This window comes from Carica papaya, chromosome 4, assembly GCF_054855325.1.
Source record: "Carica papaya isolate Zhongbai chromosome 4, ASM5485532v1, whole genome shotgun sequence".
NCBI classification, from domain to species: domain Eukaryota; kingdom Viridiplantae; phylum Streptophyta; class Magnoliopsida; order Brassicales; family Caricaceae; genus Carica; species Carica papaya.
The window spans coordinates 26,329,017-26,347,742 of NC_142312.1; the positions used below are offsets into that span (position 1 = coordinate 26,329,017).

An 18,726-nucleotide genomic window follows, 5' to 3' on the forward strand; every position below is an offset into this window, starting at 1 on the left:
TGATTAAATGTGGTATAGTTTTCTAGTCCTAAGATGCTAAATGTGAATTGGATTTTTTAAGCTTGATTTATCCTACCATAGAAGTAGGTTGTTGGATGATAGTAGCAATATGTTTGTGTTGATATCGCTTAAATTTTGATAATTTTAATCATGATGATATTTTTATAATTATCATAGGGATTAATATTATGTGTATTTTGGCGACATAAAAAAATCCTAAAAGCCTCCTCATATATAGGTTTGCTAACCTATGGGTGTTGTACTCTCTTTTGATCATAATAAAATATTTTTCTTATTGGTCTTCTCCGTAAATGTAGGCACACTGGTGAATCGCGTAAAATTATGTGTCATTTTCTTTTTTGCTTTTACTTTGTGTTGATTGTGCATGCTTTAGAAATTATTTTTCCCAACAAGTGTATCAGAGCTCAAATTTGAGCTGGGGTAGGAAGAGAAAGCAGATTGATTGTGAAAGTAACCAAAAAAATTGAAAATTAGAATTTTTTTTTTTACAAAACAGATTAGTTGCTACAACTTTTGTTGTGTTTTCTTTCGCACAGATTAATGGCGGCAGCAGTGGGAGCTCAGTTCGGCGATGACATGCGGTGATCCGTGAAACCAAAACAGCAGTGCAGTTAGATCTGTCCAAGCACGACCATGCGAAGCCCAACAACGAAAAATTGCAGCTGGCTAAACAAGGAAGAAAAATCGTACGACCGGCTCAATTTTCTTTCTGTTTTGCATGATTGAAGGGAAGGGAAGGTTTTTTGGCCTTGTCTATGTGCAAAACTAGATCCAAAGAGGGAGAAAATGCGTTAGAGAAGACGAACTAATGTGGTGGCGCCAAGTTTGTGCGAGGCCCAATTTGCGGCGTTCCTGATAATTTTTCGACGTGTCTTCACCAGATTCGTGCTAGATTCATCGAGTCACATGGTTTTATGTGTTTTTTAATGATCTTCGGCAGCGGTAAGCAGTGGTCGATGGCATCGCGTGAATCTCTGGTGGCCGCGTATGTGACAACACGTGTGACAGCGTGTGGTGGCGCGTGTCAGCTCAAGGAAACGTGTGTTGTTCTCCGTTGGTTGTGTGCAACGATTTTCTGTGCAGCAGTAGCTCATTGTGAGTGTTTTTTAAATTTTTCTGACAGTATTATTTCTCTCTATTTGTTTGTTTTTGGTGCACAGTTTAGGGATTGGAGATGACATCCACGAAGTGTAAGGTGAAAAAATTTGACGGTAAAACTCGTTTTAGTTTATGAAAAATTAGAATGATATCATCACTAGCACTACAAGGTTTGTGGAATGCAATTGAGGAAAGATTTCCAGATGGTATGAGAGAGACAAAAAAGACAGATCTATAAGATAGAGCCTTATGTGCAATTTTTATAAGTGTAATAGATAATGTTTTGCGGGAAATTACTAGGGTAGTTTCTCCTTCAGCTACGTGGAGAAAACTAAAAGAATTATACTCTAAAAGATCGCTGACAAACTGCTTTTATCTAAAGAAAAGACTGTACAATCTGAAAATGAGTGAAGGTACGCTCATTTAACAAGATCTTGATGTATTTAATTCTATTATTATGGACTTGAACAATATAGATATCAATATTGATAATGAGGATTAGACCTTAATCATATTGTATTCACTACCATCATCATATGAGACTTTGTTGACACTCTATCATACGAGAAATATAGTATTTCACTGGATAATTTTAGTAATGCATTAAAATCAAAGAAGTTGAAAAAGAACTTCCCTTACTATAGAATAGAATGAGAGAGCTTGGTCACTAGGAGAAGAACACAAAGAAAAAATAAGTCAAATAGTAGATCAAAATCTAGAGATAAGAAGGCAAACTGCTATGAAAGCAGGGAATAAGATCACTTTAAGAAAGAGTATCCCAAGTTGAAAGAGAAAAAAAGGAAAGAAGCAAGATAACTCTACTAATTTAGTTGACGACAATAATTCTAATGATAATGATAGCAGTAGTGCTAGAGAAGTCTTATCTGTGAGTTCTGATCATGGGAAGAATTCTTAAATTCTTGATACTAGTGCTACATTCTATATGTGTCCACACAAGTATTGGTTTACTACATACAAATAGATGAATGATACTGTGTACATAGGTAATAACAGTCTATTGATTATAGACGGAATTGGTGACATCAGACTAAGAATGTTTGATAGAGCTATTAGAACAATCGAGTGTTGGCATGTTCCTCAGATAAAGAGAAACTTGATTTCTCTTTCTACTATGGATTTCCAATGATACAGGTTTTATGTAAAAAAATGGTATTCTTAAAGTGTGTAAAGGCTCAATGGTATTCATGAAAGCCAGTTTGAAATATAGATTATATACTCTTCAATGCAACATAGCTTTAGGGGAAACTACTATAACATCATAGAACAGTTATCAAAATTATGCTAAGTTATGGCATATGCATCTAGATCATATGATTGACAAGAGACTTTTTGTGTTGGATAAACAGAATTTGTTGAACGATTATAAAAAAGAAGCTATGGATTTTTATGAACATTGTGTGTTTGGGAAATAGACCAAGGTGAAGTTCAACAAGCAGGCAATACACAAGACCAATGATAAGTTGGATGACATCCATTCTGATTTATGGGGTCCATACAAAACTTCCTCCAAAAATGGTGTCAGGTATTTTATGACTCTGATTAATGATTATTTTCGAATGGTTTATATATATTTTTTGAAGTCTATGGAATATGCATTTTTAACTTTTGTCAAATAGAATACTATGGTTGAGAAACAAATAGAGAGGAAAATCAAGTGTCTTAAAACTGACAATGGGTTAGAATTCTGCAATATGAAAGGAATAGTAAGACATCGCACTTGTGTTGAGATATCACAACAGAATGGTATTACAGAATACATGAATAGAACGTTTTGCAATAAAGCAAGAAGTATATTGTCTCATTTAGGCTTGGGATAAGAATTTTGGGCAGAAGCTGTGAATACTGCTTGTTTCTTAGTTAATAGATCTTCATCCATAGCTATTGAGTGTAAAACTCCTTTTAAGATATGGTTTGGTTCACCTGCTGATTACTCTCAGTTGAGGATATTTAATTGCCCTACTTATGCTCATGTAATAGTGGTAAACTTGAGTCGAGGGTAAAGAAATGCATATTTCTAGGGTATGCTTATGGAGTGAAAAGTTACAGGTTGTGGTGTAATGATTTAAAGTCTCCAAAATTTATTATTAGCAGAAATATGACATTTAGTAAGTTTACTTTACTAGACAATTAGAATGAGAATGCAATAGCAGAATCAGATCCTTGTTTTGGAGAACAAGTGGAGGTAGAGGTAAAGACTCTAACAGTTCAGTCAAATAGAGTACAAGGTAGTATTAGTGATCAACAACAGTCTTATAGCATCGCAACAGACAGAGAGAGAAGACATATTAGACCACCACAGAGGTATGAAAATCTAGTTGCATATACCTTAGCAGTTGCAAAGACAATTGTTTTACAGGAATCTAGAAGTTATAGTAAAGTTATATCCACTTATAATGCAAATCATTGGTGCTATGGGTGAAGAAATTGAGTCACTTCATAATAATCAGACTTGGGAACTCGTTCCATTTCCAAATAGACAGAAGGTAATAGGCTGTAAATGGGTTTTTAAGAAGAAGGAAGGCATTCCGGGGGTAGAAGCACCGTGATACAAGACTCGATTGGTAGCTAAAGGTTTTACTCAACAAAAAGGGATCAAATTTAATAAAGTATTCTCTCAAGTTGTGAAACATAGTTCCATCAGAGTTTTACTTACTATGGTTGCTCTTCATGATTTATAGTTGGAGCAATTAGATATAAAAACTGTATTTCTACATGGCGAATTAGAGGACCAGATCTATATAAGTCAGCCCGAGGGATTTATCATTCTAGGTATGGAAAAATAAGTTTGTCCACTTAAAATTTTTTTGTATGGTTTAAAACAGTCGTCTAGACAATGGTACAAGAGATTTAATACATTCATGAGACAGAATGATTTCATTCGTAGTGCCTATGAAAGTTGCGTGTATCACAAGAGACTATAAGATGATTCTGCTATATATTTGTTATTGTATGTAGATGACATGTTTATTGCTGCTAAAAGCATATCACAGATTAATAATTTGAAAAGGTAGTTGGGTGAAGAGTTTGAGATGAAAGATTTAGGTACTGTAAGGAAGAAATTGGGAATGGAGATTACTCGGGACAAAAGTGCTGGAAAACTTTTTTTGTCTCAGCAATCATATGTTGAGAAAGTATTGCAGCGTTTCAATATGAGCAATGCAAAGCCCGTAACTGTTCCACTTGGTACTCACTTCAAGTTATCTGCAAATATGTCACCGAAGACAGATGAAGACATGGAGCATATGTCCAGTGTTCTATACTCGAATGCTGTAGGTAGCATTATGTATGTCATGGTTTGTATTCGTCCTGATATTTCACATGCAGTTAGTATAGTGAGTATATACATGGCGTATCTGGGGAAACAACATTGGCAAGCACTGAAATGCATTCTAAGGTACTTAAAAGGTACACTAGATATGGGTTTGATGTTTTACAAAGCCAAGATGAATGACTCAGTTGTAGGTCATGTGAATTCAGAGTTTGCAGGGGATTTGGATAAGAGGAGATCTCTAATATGTTATCTGTTTACTCTATCTGGAAGTGTTATCAGCTGGAAGGCAATGTTGCAAGCTACATTAGCCCTGTATACCACAAAGGCTGAATATGGCTCTAATAGAAGTAGTAAAAGAGACTATTTGGCTACAGGGTTTAGTGAGTGATCTTGGGTTAACACAGAAAAAGTTGACAGACTTTTGTGACAGTTAGAGTGTCATACATCTCACAAAGAACCAGATGTACTATGAGCAAACAAAGTACATCGATGTCAGATATTACTTTATCCGGATATTGTATCACAGGGTATCATAGTTGTGCAGAAGATATCTACACAGGAGAATCCCACGGATATGATGACCAAGACAATCCGAGTTAGCAAGTTTAGGCATTACCTAGATTTGGTTGAAGTATGTAATACTCACTAGTGCTCTCGAGTGGGCACCATGGCAATTTGTTTTTATAATTCGGCTGAGTTACAACCTTGATATTTTTGCTGAACTGATACATAAATATGGACATGCATAAAATTTAATCTGGTGAAAAGAAGAATATCTTATTTATCATGTCTTTGCAAGGGATAATGAGACTGTAATTGTGCTACCTGGAAGCAATTGTGCCAATCCAGAGTGGAAGTGAATAAGAGCATGAGAGAGGATGTTCTGGAGGAGGATTGGACTATTACTGCCCTTTCTCTCTCAACTCTTCTTAACAGTTCTGGTCCAGGCATTCCTCTCTTCAAGACCATGTATGGGAATTGAGAGCTACTCTCCCCATGGAGATAGTCCTCATGCAGAGTTTAGTTTTTCTTTTTCTTTTTCAATTACTTGCAGGGATTAGATTGATACAATTTTCTCCTGTTCCTCTTTCAGCTCAGCATGGAACAGGTAGCTTCCATGACAGCTCCTCTATAAACAGATAATCATTCAGGGGCAAGCATTGGTTCAATTTGTTCCTGCACAGTGAACTTTAGGTAGAGAAAGATGAACAATGTGGGCTATCTCTTTTGTTTTCTTACTCTCTTTTTAGCCTCTGTGCAGAAAGTATGGATAAATTTATCACACATAATGATAGTTCTGTACTAACAATGAGCTGCCACTTTAATAACTATGCATCAGGTTAAGCTGTCTGTTAAAACTAGACTACCATGATAATGTTTTGTGTGTTTAGCATCTCCCACAGCAGGTCCTATTGATATTTTCTTTATTTATTTTCTTCTTGAAGGGAGCATGAAGTGAACTAGGAAGAGCAACCAAAAGATGGAAGTGAAGAAGCAAAGATTAAAAGAGCAAGGAAAGTGAAAAGCAAGCTCATCCTCTGGAAAAGGGTACATAGTTTTAGTGGTTTGAAGTTTTGGTGGGCAGCTGGAATAGCACTGGAGGAATGCAGGCTTAGTTTTCAACTACACTTTCCTTCTGTTTGGATCCGTGATTCAATTAATTGTACGTGCAAGGTGTATCTAATTTCATGAATTTAGAGGTAATTTGTCGTCTGATCAATCATTTTTTTGTTTAATTAACTATGTGTTAGTAATGATAATTAACTAAATAAAATTGTTGTGCATGCAAGAAATATTCAATTAGTTACCAATTGTATTCTTCATTTTTAAAGAACCAGAAAATCTGATGGTTAGAAACTGTCATAAAGAAACACATTAGCAGCACGTTAGATATCAAATCAGGTGCGATTGGTAAACTCTTCTTATGGTCAACACAACTTGTGTGTTTAACGCTTGTTCATTGCAAGCACTTTGTGTTCATAATGGAAATCTATCCAGATAACTTTGTAGATTGCAAGGAAGAGGACAAATCACAAGAATTGCTCTTGTTTCTGTAACCCACATATTTTAGTAGGGATTAATGGTACTTACTAAAGTTTATGTTTCTCTTCTATCCCGATATTAATTTTCTCCAGAAGTCAGTGTTCCACTAATTGTTCTCGGTATCTTATTCTTTCCCTGTAAATATGCTTGTTTCCAAATTTGGAATTGGTTGCTTCTCAGTTTAAAAAATGTTCATGGCTGCTTGTTAAGTTTGAGCTATTATCTTCTGCATCTTACGCATAGGTATAAGTTTAAGCTTTGGTTCCTTCTTTCTGCTATCGATATAAAGAAAGAAAGAACAGAGTAAAAGAGTAACCATGAATTCCAATCCTTACAAGACTATTGCTCTTTACGGGTTCCCCAGCTTGCCAGAAAAGGTGAAGAGAGAACTGGAAGATCCTCATAGCAGGCAACTACAAGATCATCTTTCTTGCCCAATCTATCTATTATAGCAGACATAAATTTTTTTTTTTTCTTTTTCACCCCTTCAAATCTCAGGTTTAGTTGTAAAATGAATACTTTGACGGTAAATGAATAAAAAAATTGTCATCGTTTTCTTACAAGGCAATTTCAAATAAGCCATCTCTTTTTTCAGGCACTTCGAGTTTCATCACTCTTCAAGGGGCTTCTTAGGCACCGGTTAGACTTGTTTTTAAGAGGATCATTAAATATCGGCAGCTGGTTCCTTCTTTAGTGAAAAAGAGCACACAGTTTGGCTTAAATACATTTGTTTGAACCAAATGATTCCCAAGTTATTTATTCTCATGTATATCAACACTTACTTATCTACTCCATTAACTAATCTTCTATTATTATTTCTGGATATTTATTTTGCAAGATGAGTACAATATTTGATCTTTTGTGTGTATAAGTTCAATGCAGGATTGTTTGTATTTTTTCTGTGTTTTAATCATTATCTAATGATACCTACAACTATTGATGGAGCCATGGGAAGCCTGATAAACTATACCTTTCTTATCATCTTTTTTCATCGAGTGAAAACATAGTTTAATCCTTAAATCGTATTCTTTTATGACAGTGTTGTTAAGCATGTGTACAATACAAAAGATAATATGCATAATTGCAATTGATTATATATTTAATTGCACCAGCTTGGAATGTGTTCAGCATTTCCTCGAGGTTTGTACTTGTATTATATTTTTTCTATGCAGATATGCTGAGAGGCTCCTTCCACGCAAATACATTATTAGATGTGTCTACACTAGAGGCATATGAAATCAAAAGGTAAAAGTTATCAAGAAAGGCTACGATTTAAATGCTGATGTGTATTTTATCCAGTTGCCTATTGCAATGGTATTTTAACCATCATATTATGGATCAAATCTATGGCCAAAAAGTGCAGTGTCAGAACTTGAAGAAGGTAGATTCATTTATCATTTTTGGTTGCAAGTTTTTCTTAAATATTTGAATATCCTTTCCTATGATATTCTTCTTGCATTCACTTTCATGGAAAATCTGTTGTGTCTTCGTTTTACTGCCTGAATACCTGAATCAAGTGAAAAAAATGAAAGTGTATTCATACCTTTATTTCATAATTGTAGAATGTGGTCATTCTGAGGCCTCAGGACCAAGTAGACTGCTTGGTATATCTCACTGTTGCTTCCCTCCTTCATGGCCAGGTATATTTATTTATCTAGTAGTTCATTAATTATCAATCGTATTTATATTTGTAGGTAACCAATATTTATTCTGAATTAGGTGGAAGGAGTGAAGCACTTTGGCCCAACCAAAATGGTTCTCTACTTCACTGGAGCTACCAAACATTCTCTACATCTTTGGGGGACATGCTGTCACTGTATGAGCATTCAACAACTCCCTCGGTATTTTTGTAGTTATATATATAATTTCTAAATCATTTTATATGGACATGTATGCAATCATCGTAGGGAGATTATGCATGCAATGTGGAAACCAAAAAGTAGAAGCTATAATACATTTTTGTTGGCAACTATCTATGTGTTCAACTCTTACCCTTCCACCAGCTTCTGCTGTATGCTGGGCATTTGGAGACTTGCTCCTCACTGGAATGCCTTTGTTGCTCCCAAGATCTAATTCTTCTTTGAGACATGTGTTTAGATTATCATTGCAAGGCCCTCAACTTTTTCAAAGTCTTGATTTTAGTCATTGAATTTAGTATATACGATTGTTGTAAATGCCAAAGCGCTTTGTTCTTATTCTATCAAAGTTTGGAAATTGAGTTTTGTATGATTTTAGTAGTTCTTTAGAAGCAACATAAATGTGAGAATTGCTCTCGAATGCATTAATACAATTTAACATTGGTTTTGGGTGCATGGAAAGCAATAAGCTTTTGTTTACCCATCGTGATTGGGAATTTCTTTTGGTTTGTAAATGTGGTGACAGATTATCTAAGGATTACAATTTATTGCAAAATTGTTGTATATTAATGAATGAGATAAGTAATTTTTTTTTAAATCAGAGATTTTGAACTCGAGTAATCGATTTTTATATCAGATTATTATACCATCTGAACTAGAAATATTTATTGTCTGATTAAATTACATAACTACTTTTTTCTCTTTTATGTAAATCTTTAATCATATAAAATTTTTAAGTAATTTACTTTGAAAATTTATCAAGGAATATAAATATATATCCCTCACACTGTAATTGTACGGACCCAAAGTCTCTTTAGGTTAGTTACAGACAAGAAAAAAGAAAAGAGATTATAATAAGATGATAAATTTTTTTGCTAGTGGGACATTAATTCAATTTACGTACGAAATACCATCATCACAACAAAGAAAAAAGAAAAGGTAGCCTCTTTCTCTCTCCTTCTCTCTCTCTCTCTCTATGTATGTATGTATGTATGTGTGTATACATATGTTGTGGTGGATTGGTGGGACATTTGAAAATTGGAGAGAGTATATTTTGATACATGTGTTTAAGGTAAATTTGTTTATTATATACAAGTTGTTTTTAATAGTTTCAATATTTGTAATGCTTTTTAATATTTTTTTGAATTTAAAAAGATATATATACACACACATATATATGTATATGTATACAAACACTATTTAAAAAAAAAAAAAAAAAAAAAAAAAAAAAAAAAAATCTCTGATTCGCAGTAAAGGAAATTATTTGATATGATGTGACGCCACATAGAAAATTTTGCATGGTGTAGAAAGGAGTGATAATATTTTCCAAAATAAAGGTAGTGTGATACGTAGCAGGAAGAGGTAGGTAGTTTGGCTGCCATCCCATATCGGTTTATTTTATAATATGGTGAACATTATTATTATTATATAATTATAATAATAATAATGAACCATGACTCCTTGTACCAGACACTCACTTACTTTTTTCGTTATCAATAATGTTACTTGTCGCATTTTCTTCTAACATTTGTGCCCATCACTGCATGTGCACTTGTGACGGTTCTTCCCCATAATCTTTTTTTTTTTTTTTCCTTCAATTATATACTATGATCAATTATATAATTCTTTTATTATTACTTCATAGTACTGAAATTGAAATTTAGAAAATTCCATCCAAACCCAAATATTCTTCAAACATATATATTTACATTTTCATATTAAATTTTAAGGTGGTATATATATATATATATGGTGTGTGTATAAAGCAGAAGACCAAAGTATATATATATGTAACATCAACACTACCCACAAGAGCTAGAACTTAGAAGACTGTACCGGGTCTTATAAAGAAGAGATGGGCAATTAACGAGCAAAAGTACAAGAAGAAGAACCTTGCTTTTTCTTTTACTTAATTTCATTATTTCAACTCCTTTTCTTCTTTCTTTACCTTTTATTTTTTATTTTTTATTTTCCAGAGTAATCATTCCTATCTCAAAAATTTTCAAGTTTACTCTACCTTGATTTTTCCTTCTCACAAACTTCTAAACTTATTAATATTTTAAAATTTTATTGAATAATGTACTTATATATAAATAATCTACTCATAAATTATGTTTGCTTAAAACTAATACCTGCATGACTCTACTTTTAACTAAAACTAGCATAACATAAATACACACATACAGATAAATCATTCAATCTCATGCTCGCGAGAATATCACTAATAATATACAGTCATATGCCTTAAACGAGAGTCGAATTTTTATTTAAATACCTTCTTTCATGCAAACTAGAATTCCACATTCTACTTAGAAAATATCAACATATTTACTAAAGCTTTTCATCAAATGGGAGAGATTCATGACCCTTAACAAGGACAAAATCACATTATACACCCTCATGGATGAACTTGAAACTACAAGCCTACAAGACCCATGATTGCCAAAATAAAAATGAAAAATTGTACTAAATAGAAACTATGTTAGGCACATTATAAAAAATTTTGTATGCATTTAGGAGATCTTGAAACCCAAGAAATAATGAATATCGTATGTATGTTGAAGAATCTAAATTTCAAGTTGTAAGTAGTAGAAAATAGTGCATTTTTTGCACTGAAAACTATAAATCCAAAAACGGAAACAAAAAAGAAAAGTGAGTTATAATTAAAGATAGACCAAATTGGTTAAACCTAACCTCTAATAAACTCATTTAAAATATCTAAATACATATTTTGTATATCCTCCTTACTTATCCAACTTTAACCTATTCATCTATTATATAATTTTTTTTCTTGATGTGGACAAAAGAAATTGATTTATGATTGAATTTCTAAAACATTTTTCTTTTTATAATCCAGGATATGCCACTAATAAAATTGCTATCGATTATAAGATATATCAAGTTGGCTAACTCATATGAGGCCATGAACAATATAGCCTCATGGATAGCTAAAAGTTTCATTATATTAGGTTTAAGATACTCACATTCTTCATAAAGATGTAATGCACATGCCTACTATGTTCTCTCAAGATAACCTCGATTTTGGCAGGACCAGCTTTACCTTAAGAAAAACCATCCATATTAAATTTGAGATAATAGGCTAAAAGTAGGGTCCAACAAAATATTTTCGAGATCTCCTCTTTAAGGTGTGGAATACCACCTTTGATACTGAGTTGTTTAATCTATCATGCCTATCTTACACACACTAAATCGGATATTTATCTTACTTCCATGGTCTTCCATTGAAATGTTAACTAATCCATTACTAATCATATTGATCAAACTACCAGTGGAAGAAAACGTCCATAATCTCCAACTTATTGAACTCTCCCATTAGAGATGGCTAAGATACTAATAGGTAAGGGATATCTGGAGACAACCAAGAATATACTCCACATTAAAGATACTAGTTAAATATTTTAAAATCTCTTAAAGGTTCTCATTTGGGACGTTTACAATGTAGTGGCAAGAGTGGAGGTAATCTCTTATATTACTAATAACTCCAAGAAAGCTAAACAAAAATGTGCTTTCCTACAAAAGAAACAAGAATTCGCATAACCAAATAGTTACTAGTAGGATTGTTTAACTGAACCCAACCTAGTAAAAGAAACTAGAGAAAAAAATGAGAGTATAACTAGGCAAGTCTTTCTTTTTCTGAATATATATTATTATTTAAGACAAATTATCCAATTAATTTGTGAAGTCTAGTACTTATTACAATTTGATCCATAATTTTTTGTATTATAACTTTTTTATTTATTTGAAACTCTCAATTTCTTTTTATTTTCTAGCATAAAAAAATAAAATAGCTAAGTTATGTTTGGATGCTTTAAAAATATTAAAAAGAACAATTTTGATTACTTAGTTAAATTAATAAAAATATTAGGTTTGATTCTTTTATCATTAATTTATTAATGTAGTTAATTAGTCAAATAATACTTTAATTTATTTTTTAAAGCGTCTAAATATAGTTTAACAATTTTAAACTCTTTTTATAGAAGAATAGAAGGTGACTTAAATAAATAGAAAATGTTATAAAGTAAATTATAATAAATGTCAAACTATAAGGATCAACATAATAATTTGTCTTATTATTTATCTATGACTTCTTGGTGACTGATCATTATCAACAATAAGGATATTGAATTTTCATAGTCAATGATAATATACATCTCATATACATGCTGGTGTTTGGTACTTTTAAATCTAACTTTGGCTACTAGATAATCTTTTACTCTTACTTTTGAAAGATAAGAAAAATTTTACTGCTAAAAGATTGCAAAATATAGATTCTACAAAGAAAACTCAAATTATCATACATCATAAAGAGTTACTAAAATCAAATCTAAATGCATTAATATAGACAAAAAAAGGGTTGTCAAGAAGCAAAACACAAGATATAATCTTAGGTTATGTCCTCGAGCCGAATACAAGACATCATGTTTGAGTTTTCCCCTTAACACCTCTAATCTTTTGCTTTTATTTTATGCTTCTTTCAGTAGTCATCTTCTTTATTATTTTAGTTTCGTTTATTGCTTTATGCTTTTTTTGTGTTCCATAGACAAATTTTCTTGGGGTTTCTTTATGTTAGGATTTCTTATTTTTATAATAAATCTCTTAGTAGTCATCTATTTATCATTCTATTTTTACATCCTACTTTTTGCCTTCTATGTACCCCATGGAATGACTTTCTTAGGGTATTTTTATGTTAGAATTTCTTATTTTTATGATAAATTTTTATTTATCTCTACATAACTGATTTCTGTAAGAATTTGAAATATAAAAAATTTTAATTTTACGTAGTTACTATCTTGTACTTTTGTTATGATGACTCGAGCATAAGAATAATTGGTTCATCAGCTTTTAATTATTAGTATTTTACAATTTAAGCCTTCATACGGAACTCAACAACCATATATATTTTTAATTTAGGATTTGAGTATCAAAAACTCCATCAATAAAATTCTTAATATCACTATGATATCATTTATTATGGCTCATAAGCAAGAATCACTAGTTCAAGTTATTATAAATAACATATAATTTGAACTCTTATATGAATCTTAATACTTATATATATTTTTTATATTCGATTAAAAACAACACAACCACATATTTTATGTACGAGGACATGAGGTGACTAAACAGTATCTATAAATTCTTAATAGTTTGTTGGTAGATTCTCACCATATTCCGGTTAACACCACTTATCATTAGAATTGAAGAAATTATTTTATTTATGAGAAAAAATATTTGCTACAATTAATCTCTCTTTTTGATAATAATTTTAAAAAATATATTAACTAGTTTGAACTCTTGTCATCTCCATTGTTTTATAGTTTATGAAATTTTCTAGAGATTAACTACTTGATGGTATACTCATAATTTAATAGTTCTAACTAAACTAATAAACTTAAGAGTTAATATGTGAAATGAGCCTAAATTAGTAGCAAATTAAAGATTAAAATAAAAGTAAGTCCAGACTCTCATTTCATCATAATGGCAAATAATGATGCGCAATAGTAAGGTGATTCTGCCAAAACCCTTCCCTTTCCTCATCTAACCCTAATCCACTTTTCTTCTTTTGCCTCTATGCTGGACGACACTACCAACCCAACTTTTTTTTTTTCTCTCTCTCCCTCTCTCTCCCTAATACAATTTCTTCCCTACATTTTATGCCTCCCATGGTAATATTCTTACCCCCTCTTCACTCTGCCAGTATACCTCTTTGTTATGATATTTCTTTCCTGGCCATGGATTTTTCTCTTCACTAATATTTTCTTTACTTTTTGGTGCTGATAAATATGCCCTTTTCTGTTTAGTATTTTGCAAGAGCTTTTCTTCTCCCTATCCTTCTCCCCTTTCTTCCTTCCTTCCTCCTCCTTCTTCTTCTCCTTCTTTTTCTCCTCCTCCTCCTCCTCCTCCTCCTTCTTCATCATCATCATCTTCTTCTTCTTCTTCTTCTTCTTGGGTCAAAGTACAACTCAAAAATGTCGAGCTCCAACAACTTTGCATCAGAGAAAATCTGTTACATACCGTGTAACTTTTGCAGTATTGTCCTTGCGGTATCTGATCTCTCTGTGACCTTCTCCTTTTCTTGGATCTGCTTTATAAATTTTATATAAATAGATAGTTACTTTTTATTGAATATCTGATCATGTAAATTTGATAACTTGAAAAAAGAAATCAAACTTTAGATCATGTGAAGTGTTAAGCCTAGGCTTCTGATCAAGTGATCATTTGTTTTCTATGTTCAAAAGATATTGATAGCAGCTAGCAAGCATCTCTTGCTTTTTGCAGTAAGAGAATGTCAAGTCTCTATCTTCAAGACCTTTTCTTTTTTCTCTTCTTGATCTTCTTTTACATTTAAACAAAAGTCATGGATAAAGGTTCTCCATTGCTAAAAGTCATACACAAAATCACACTCGCTAGAGAAATAAACGCATCAAGATCACTTGGGGAGAATCCAAACATATGATTATCACTTGATCTGTCCTTTTTTTTTTTCTCTCCATAGAATTTTATGGATAACACATATATTATATGTATATATAATGATCATCTTAGTTATTAAAATGCTTAAGGTACTTAACCCATATTTTTCCGTTTTCTTTTTCTTGATAAGTGCTAATAGTCTAATCCCTATATGTATATACATATGATCAAGTTAATAACCTCCCACTTGCTAAAGAAAAACACCAGTAGTTTTGATTTGCAAAGCTTGTAGCTTTATCACTATATGGGTTTGGAAATTAAATTTCAAAAGATTGTTAAACTGATCAAATAAGGTTTTCAAATTTTTTTCTGATCAAAACTTGTTTTTTGAAAGTCGGAAAGAAGTATCAATTAATTATGATAACCCTACTTTCTCATAAGAACTTTCATCAATATCAAATATTTTTACGAAGATAAATACATATATATGTATATACATATTTACCCATGTCCAGTTAGCTAATAAAAATTTGTTTTATCACCCTTGGCTAGTTGGGTTTCAACCTTTCTGGTTTTCTTTTTGTCGAGTGGGAGCAGAAAAAGAGAATGAAGGGAGTGACAGCCATGAATTTCAATCTCAGAGCTCTGATCTATTTTTCCGTATTAAAAAGAAGAACAGTAATCCCTAATTCAGTGCTTTTCTGCTTTTGATCTCTTAAAAAAAGCCCAGAAATTTTTGACAATTAGCCATTCAATTAAAGTAACATTCATAATGCAGTACAACACAGAACTTTTCACGGCCATGTAAGCCAAACCCAGTTGGGTTTACTACCTCTTGCTTCCTCTGGATCTCTCTGACGAAAACCTAAGGGCGATATAACGAGTTATATATGTATATATATATGTATAATCTTGATCTTTGCTGTAATTTCTTTTATCTATTAACAGTTTAGTTTGAATTTGAGCAGGTAAGTGTTCCATGCAGCAACTTGTTTGAGATCATGACGGTCCGATGCGGACACTGCACCAACGTATGCTATGTGGACATGGGAGCTGCATTTCAATATTCCATGTCTTCGAAAGATGTTCAGGTCATCTAATTTCTTGTTTAAACTTTTCTTATGGAAATTTCTTGTTTAAATTTGAGTTAAACTTGTTTAAACTTCTTAATTAATAGCTTCGATCTAGGTTCCTTTTGCCCTGTGTTATGGTTTTTTTCAAAAAAAAATGAAGGAAATATTGTTGGATTGAAGAAAAATAATTCCTAGAGGTGCGGCAGCCATAGCTGACACCTAAAATTTTGAGCTTTAAGTTAAGAGGGGAACTGTTGATTGATGGTAAAAGCCGCCATTTTGAATGTTGGGTTTGATTTTGATTGACATGAAGTTTTGTCTTCGTACTTTGTTAGGTTAAATGATAACTTGGCATCATCTTGATTGTTGGATTTTAATCTTCGAATGATCCTTTTATTAATATATATATATATATATATATTTATATTCCCCACAAGCCCTTTTCTCAAGAATTGGAAAACTGGTGTGTGCAGGTTTGTGAGCTTAAATTCTGGTGGCATTATATGGTACATTCAGAATTTCAGATTGTTTTTCTTCTTTTCATTTCAGTGCTTTTCTTGTTTTTTCTTTTTTTTAAAAAAAATTATCTTGAGAATTTTAGACAGATTTTTAATTTTATTAAATTAATTAAATTTAGGATGTAATCCTTGTATTGTATATTTAAAAAATAATAAGGTAAGCATATACTAAATGAACCCAGAAACAACAAAGCCACATATTTGGTTGAGTTAATATATATATATATATACATACAATTTGTTTATGTTGCTTAAATTGGGGGATTTTATTTCTTTATTTGATTTGTTTGTTAATCTTTTAACAAAAATTTATGCATTAGTAATTACACCATATATACACATTATTTATAATACAAGCTTCTGACAAAAATATATGAGAACACAAAACCTGATCCAAAGCTACAAGTTTTATAGATGAAAGGAAGTATTACTCGTCCAAACAAAGGATGATTGATTAATTACTTGTACAGTTTTATCTATTGTTTAACAATTTGAGATCTGTTATAAGTACATCCATGATATATTAATTCATACAAATATATATATAGGCATAAATCTGGTTCATAGATATATATATACTGGTTTTGTTTACGAGTTTAACTAATTTCTGGGTGATGTAATAAGTAGATTCCTGCCTGCTCTTCACTTCACTGCAAACTTGACTTGGGTAGTTCATCTTCCAAATGCAAGAACAAGCGAGCACCACCTGCAAATCCCACCACTGAAAGGATTGTTAATCGACGTGAGAATCATCCGCCTATATACATATTATATTATATATATGCTTCTGGTTATTTATATTTATATACACAACACACACTTTTCCAATCTGAACCATCATCTTCCTTTTTCAGCTCCTGAAAAGAGGCACCGGACCCCTTCCTTATACAATCAGTTTATCAAGTAATAATCCCTTCTTACTTTATATTTCTTCAATGGTGTACACACATCTATACTTATATGTATGCGTGAACTTATATAAGTCTATACACACGACGTATCATGTATAACACAAAAATGAGATACGCAGGGAGGAGATTCACAGGATCAAGGTGAACAATCCTGAGATTAGCCACAGAGAAGCGTTCAGTACTGCAGCTAAAAATGTAAGCAATATGTCTATGTAAGCAATATGTCTATGTGTGTGTATATATATACACATATAATATATATTTTACATTCACATATACACCTACGCATTCCTTAATATTAATACTACAGCTTCTCCATATATCCACACTGTATACTGAAACCATACCCTTCATTATATATAGAGAGAGAGATATATCTTAAAGAGAAATTATGTACTGATATGTACTGATAGACTATATATATTATTTTCCTACATTGTCAGTGGGCAAGATTCCCTCACATTAATCTTGGATTGATGCTGGAGAGCAGCAACCAGGGTAAGATGGATAGTGTAAGTGCTTATATATATATATATATATATATATAGATAAATTATGACAATGTTTTTTCCATGTATATATATATATATATATATAACAAAATACCGTAGAAGATGTCAATTCAGTGTTTGTAATATATCTGGCATTTTAATCATAATCTATCTTCGTAATAATGTATGTATACATATTATTCTGAACATATATTGAAGTAAGAACATACTGCAGGACCTGAACAGCATTTAATTTGAAAGAGGTTGGCGGCTGAATAAATTGTGGTTTTGGGGTGGAGCAGTCAAGACTTGACAAGATTAAAGAAAGCCTTGGATTCAGCGTGTTAATGAATCAATTAAATGCTGCATGAACTTATTTAATTATGATAATTATGTGTTTGTTTGGAAATTAATTAAGTTGTTTCTGTACTCCAATTATTTTTTGGCTTGTATGTATCTATGTATCTACGTACCTAGTACTTGTTTGATCAGTAGTTATTACTGCCTAGTTATCTTCGTGTGTTGTTTTAACCTTGAATGCTATAATTTGGTTAATGATTTTTGCAGTACCGTTAGCTAGCTTCGATACATACATATATACATATATATATATATGTACACAGAGGGCAGGAACGTAGATAACATTTCATGGTTGTTAATATAAGTACTAAATATTGACAGGTACTGGGTAAATTACTAAGGAACAGCCAGCTTCATTTTCAATTCGTGTGGGCTGGATCTTCTTGTCAGAAGTTTTTCTAGAGCTTTGGTTATGTTCTGCAAGCCCTAGCTAGTATCGTCTTCTACATTTTATTTTGTTTTCTATGATGCTTTAGGGGTCTTTTTGGGGTTTATTCTCAGTTTGGGATATGGACATCTTCTTAATCTCAGAAAGTGCCATGCCCAGAAAACTGTATGTAAAGGAAACTAACCTTGAAAAAATTCTATAAATAAACTTAAACATAAGGAATATTAGGAGATAGCCTCT

The 18,726-nt window shown here is 32.0% G+C and overlaps 1 protein-coding gene across 3 annotated transcripts; it reads left to right on the forward strand.

Annotated features, from left to right (window-relative positions):
- Positions 1–14,003: 14,003 nt before the first annotated feature.
- On the forward strand, positions 14,004–18,304 carry LOC110812522 (axial regulator YABBY 5-like). Of its 3 annotated transcripts, none has more exons than XM_088218515.1 (8): positions 14,004–14,375; positions 15,714–15,836; positions 16,292–16,324; positions 16,964–17,078; positions 17,191–17,239; positions 17,367–17,442; positions 17,691–17,759; positions 17,974–18,304. In XM_088218515.1, the coding sequence occupies exons 1-8, from the start codon at positions 14,301–14,303 to the stop codon at positions 17,989–17,991; spliced, it is 558 nt and encodes a 185-aa protein (XP_088074641.1). In that variant the 5' UTR covers positions 14,004–14,300; the 3' UTR covers positions 17,992–18,304. The 3 variants fall into 3 exon arrangements, with proteins under 3 accessions (XP_088074641.1, XP_088074642.1, XP_021895007.1); XM_088218516.1 differs by having other exon boundaries at positions 17,691–17,745; XM_022039315.2 differs by lacking the exon at positions 16,292–16,324.
- Positions 18,305–18,726: the final 422 nt, after the last annotated feature.

Coding starts and splice junctions, on each gene's coding strand:
- LOC110812522 (XM_088218515.1), top strand. CDS start 14,301: ATGTCGAGCTCCAACAACTTTGCATCAGAGAAAATCTGTTACATACCG. Junction 14,376..15,713: donor TTTGCAGTATTGTCCTTGCG/GTATCTGATCTC, acceptor GAATTTGAGCAG/GTAAGTGTTCCATGCAGCAA. Junction 17,240..17,366: donor TTATACAATCAGTTTATCAA/GTAATAATCCCT, acceptor TGAGATACGCAG/GGAGGAGATTCACAGGATCA.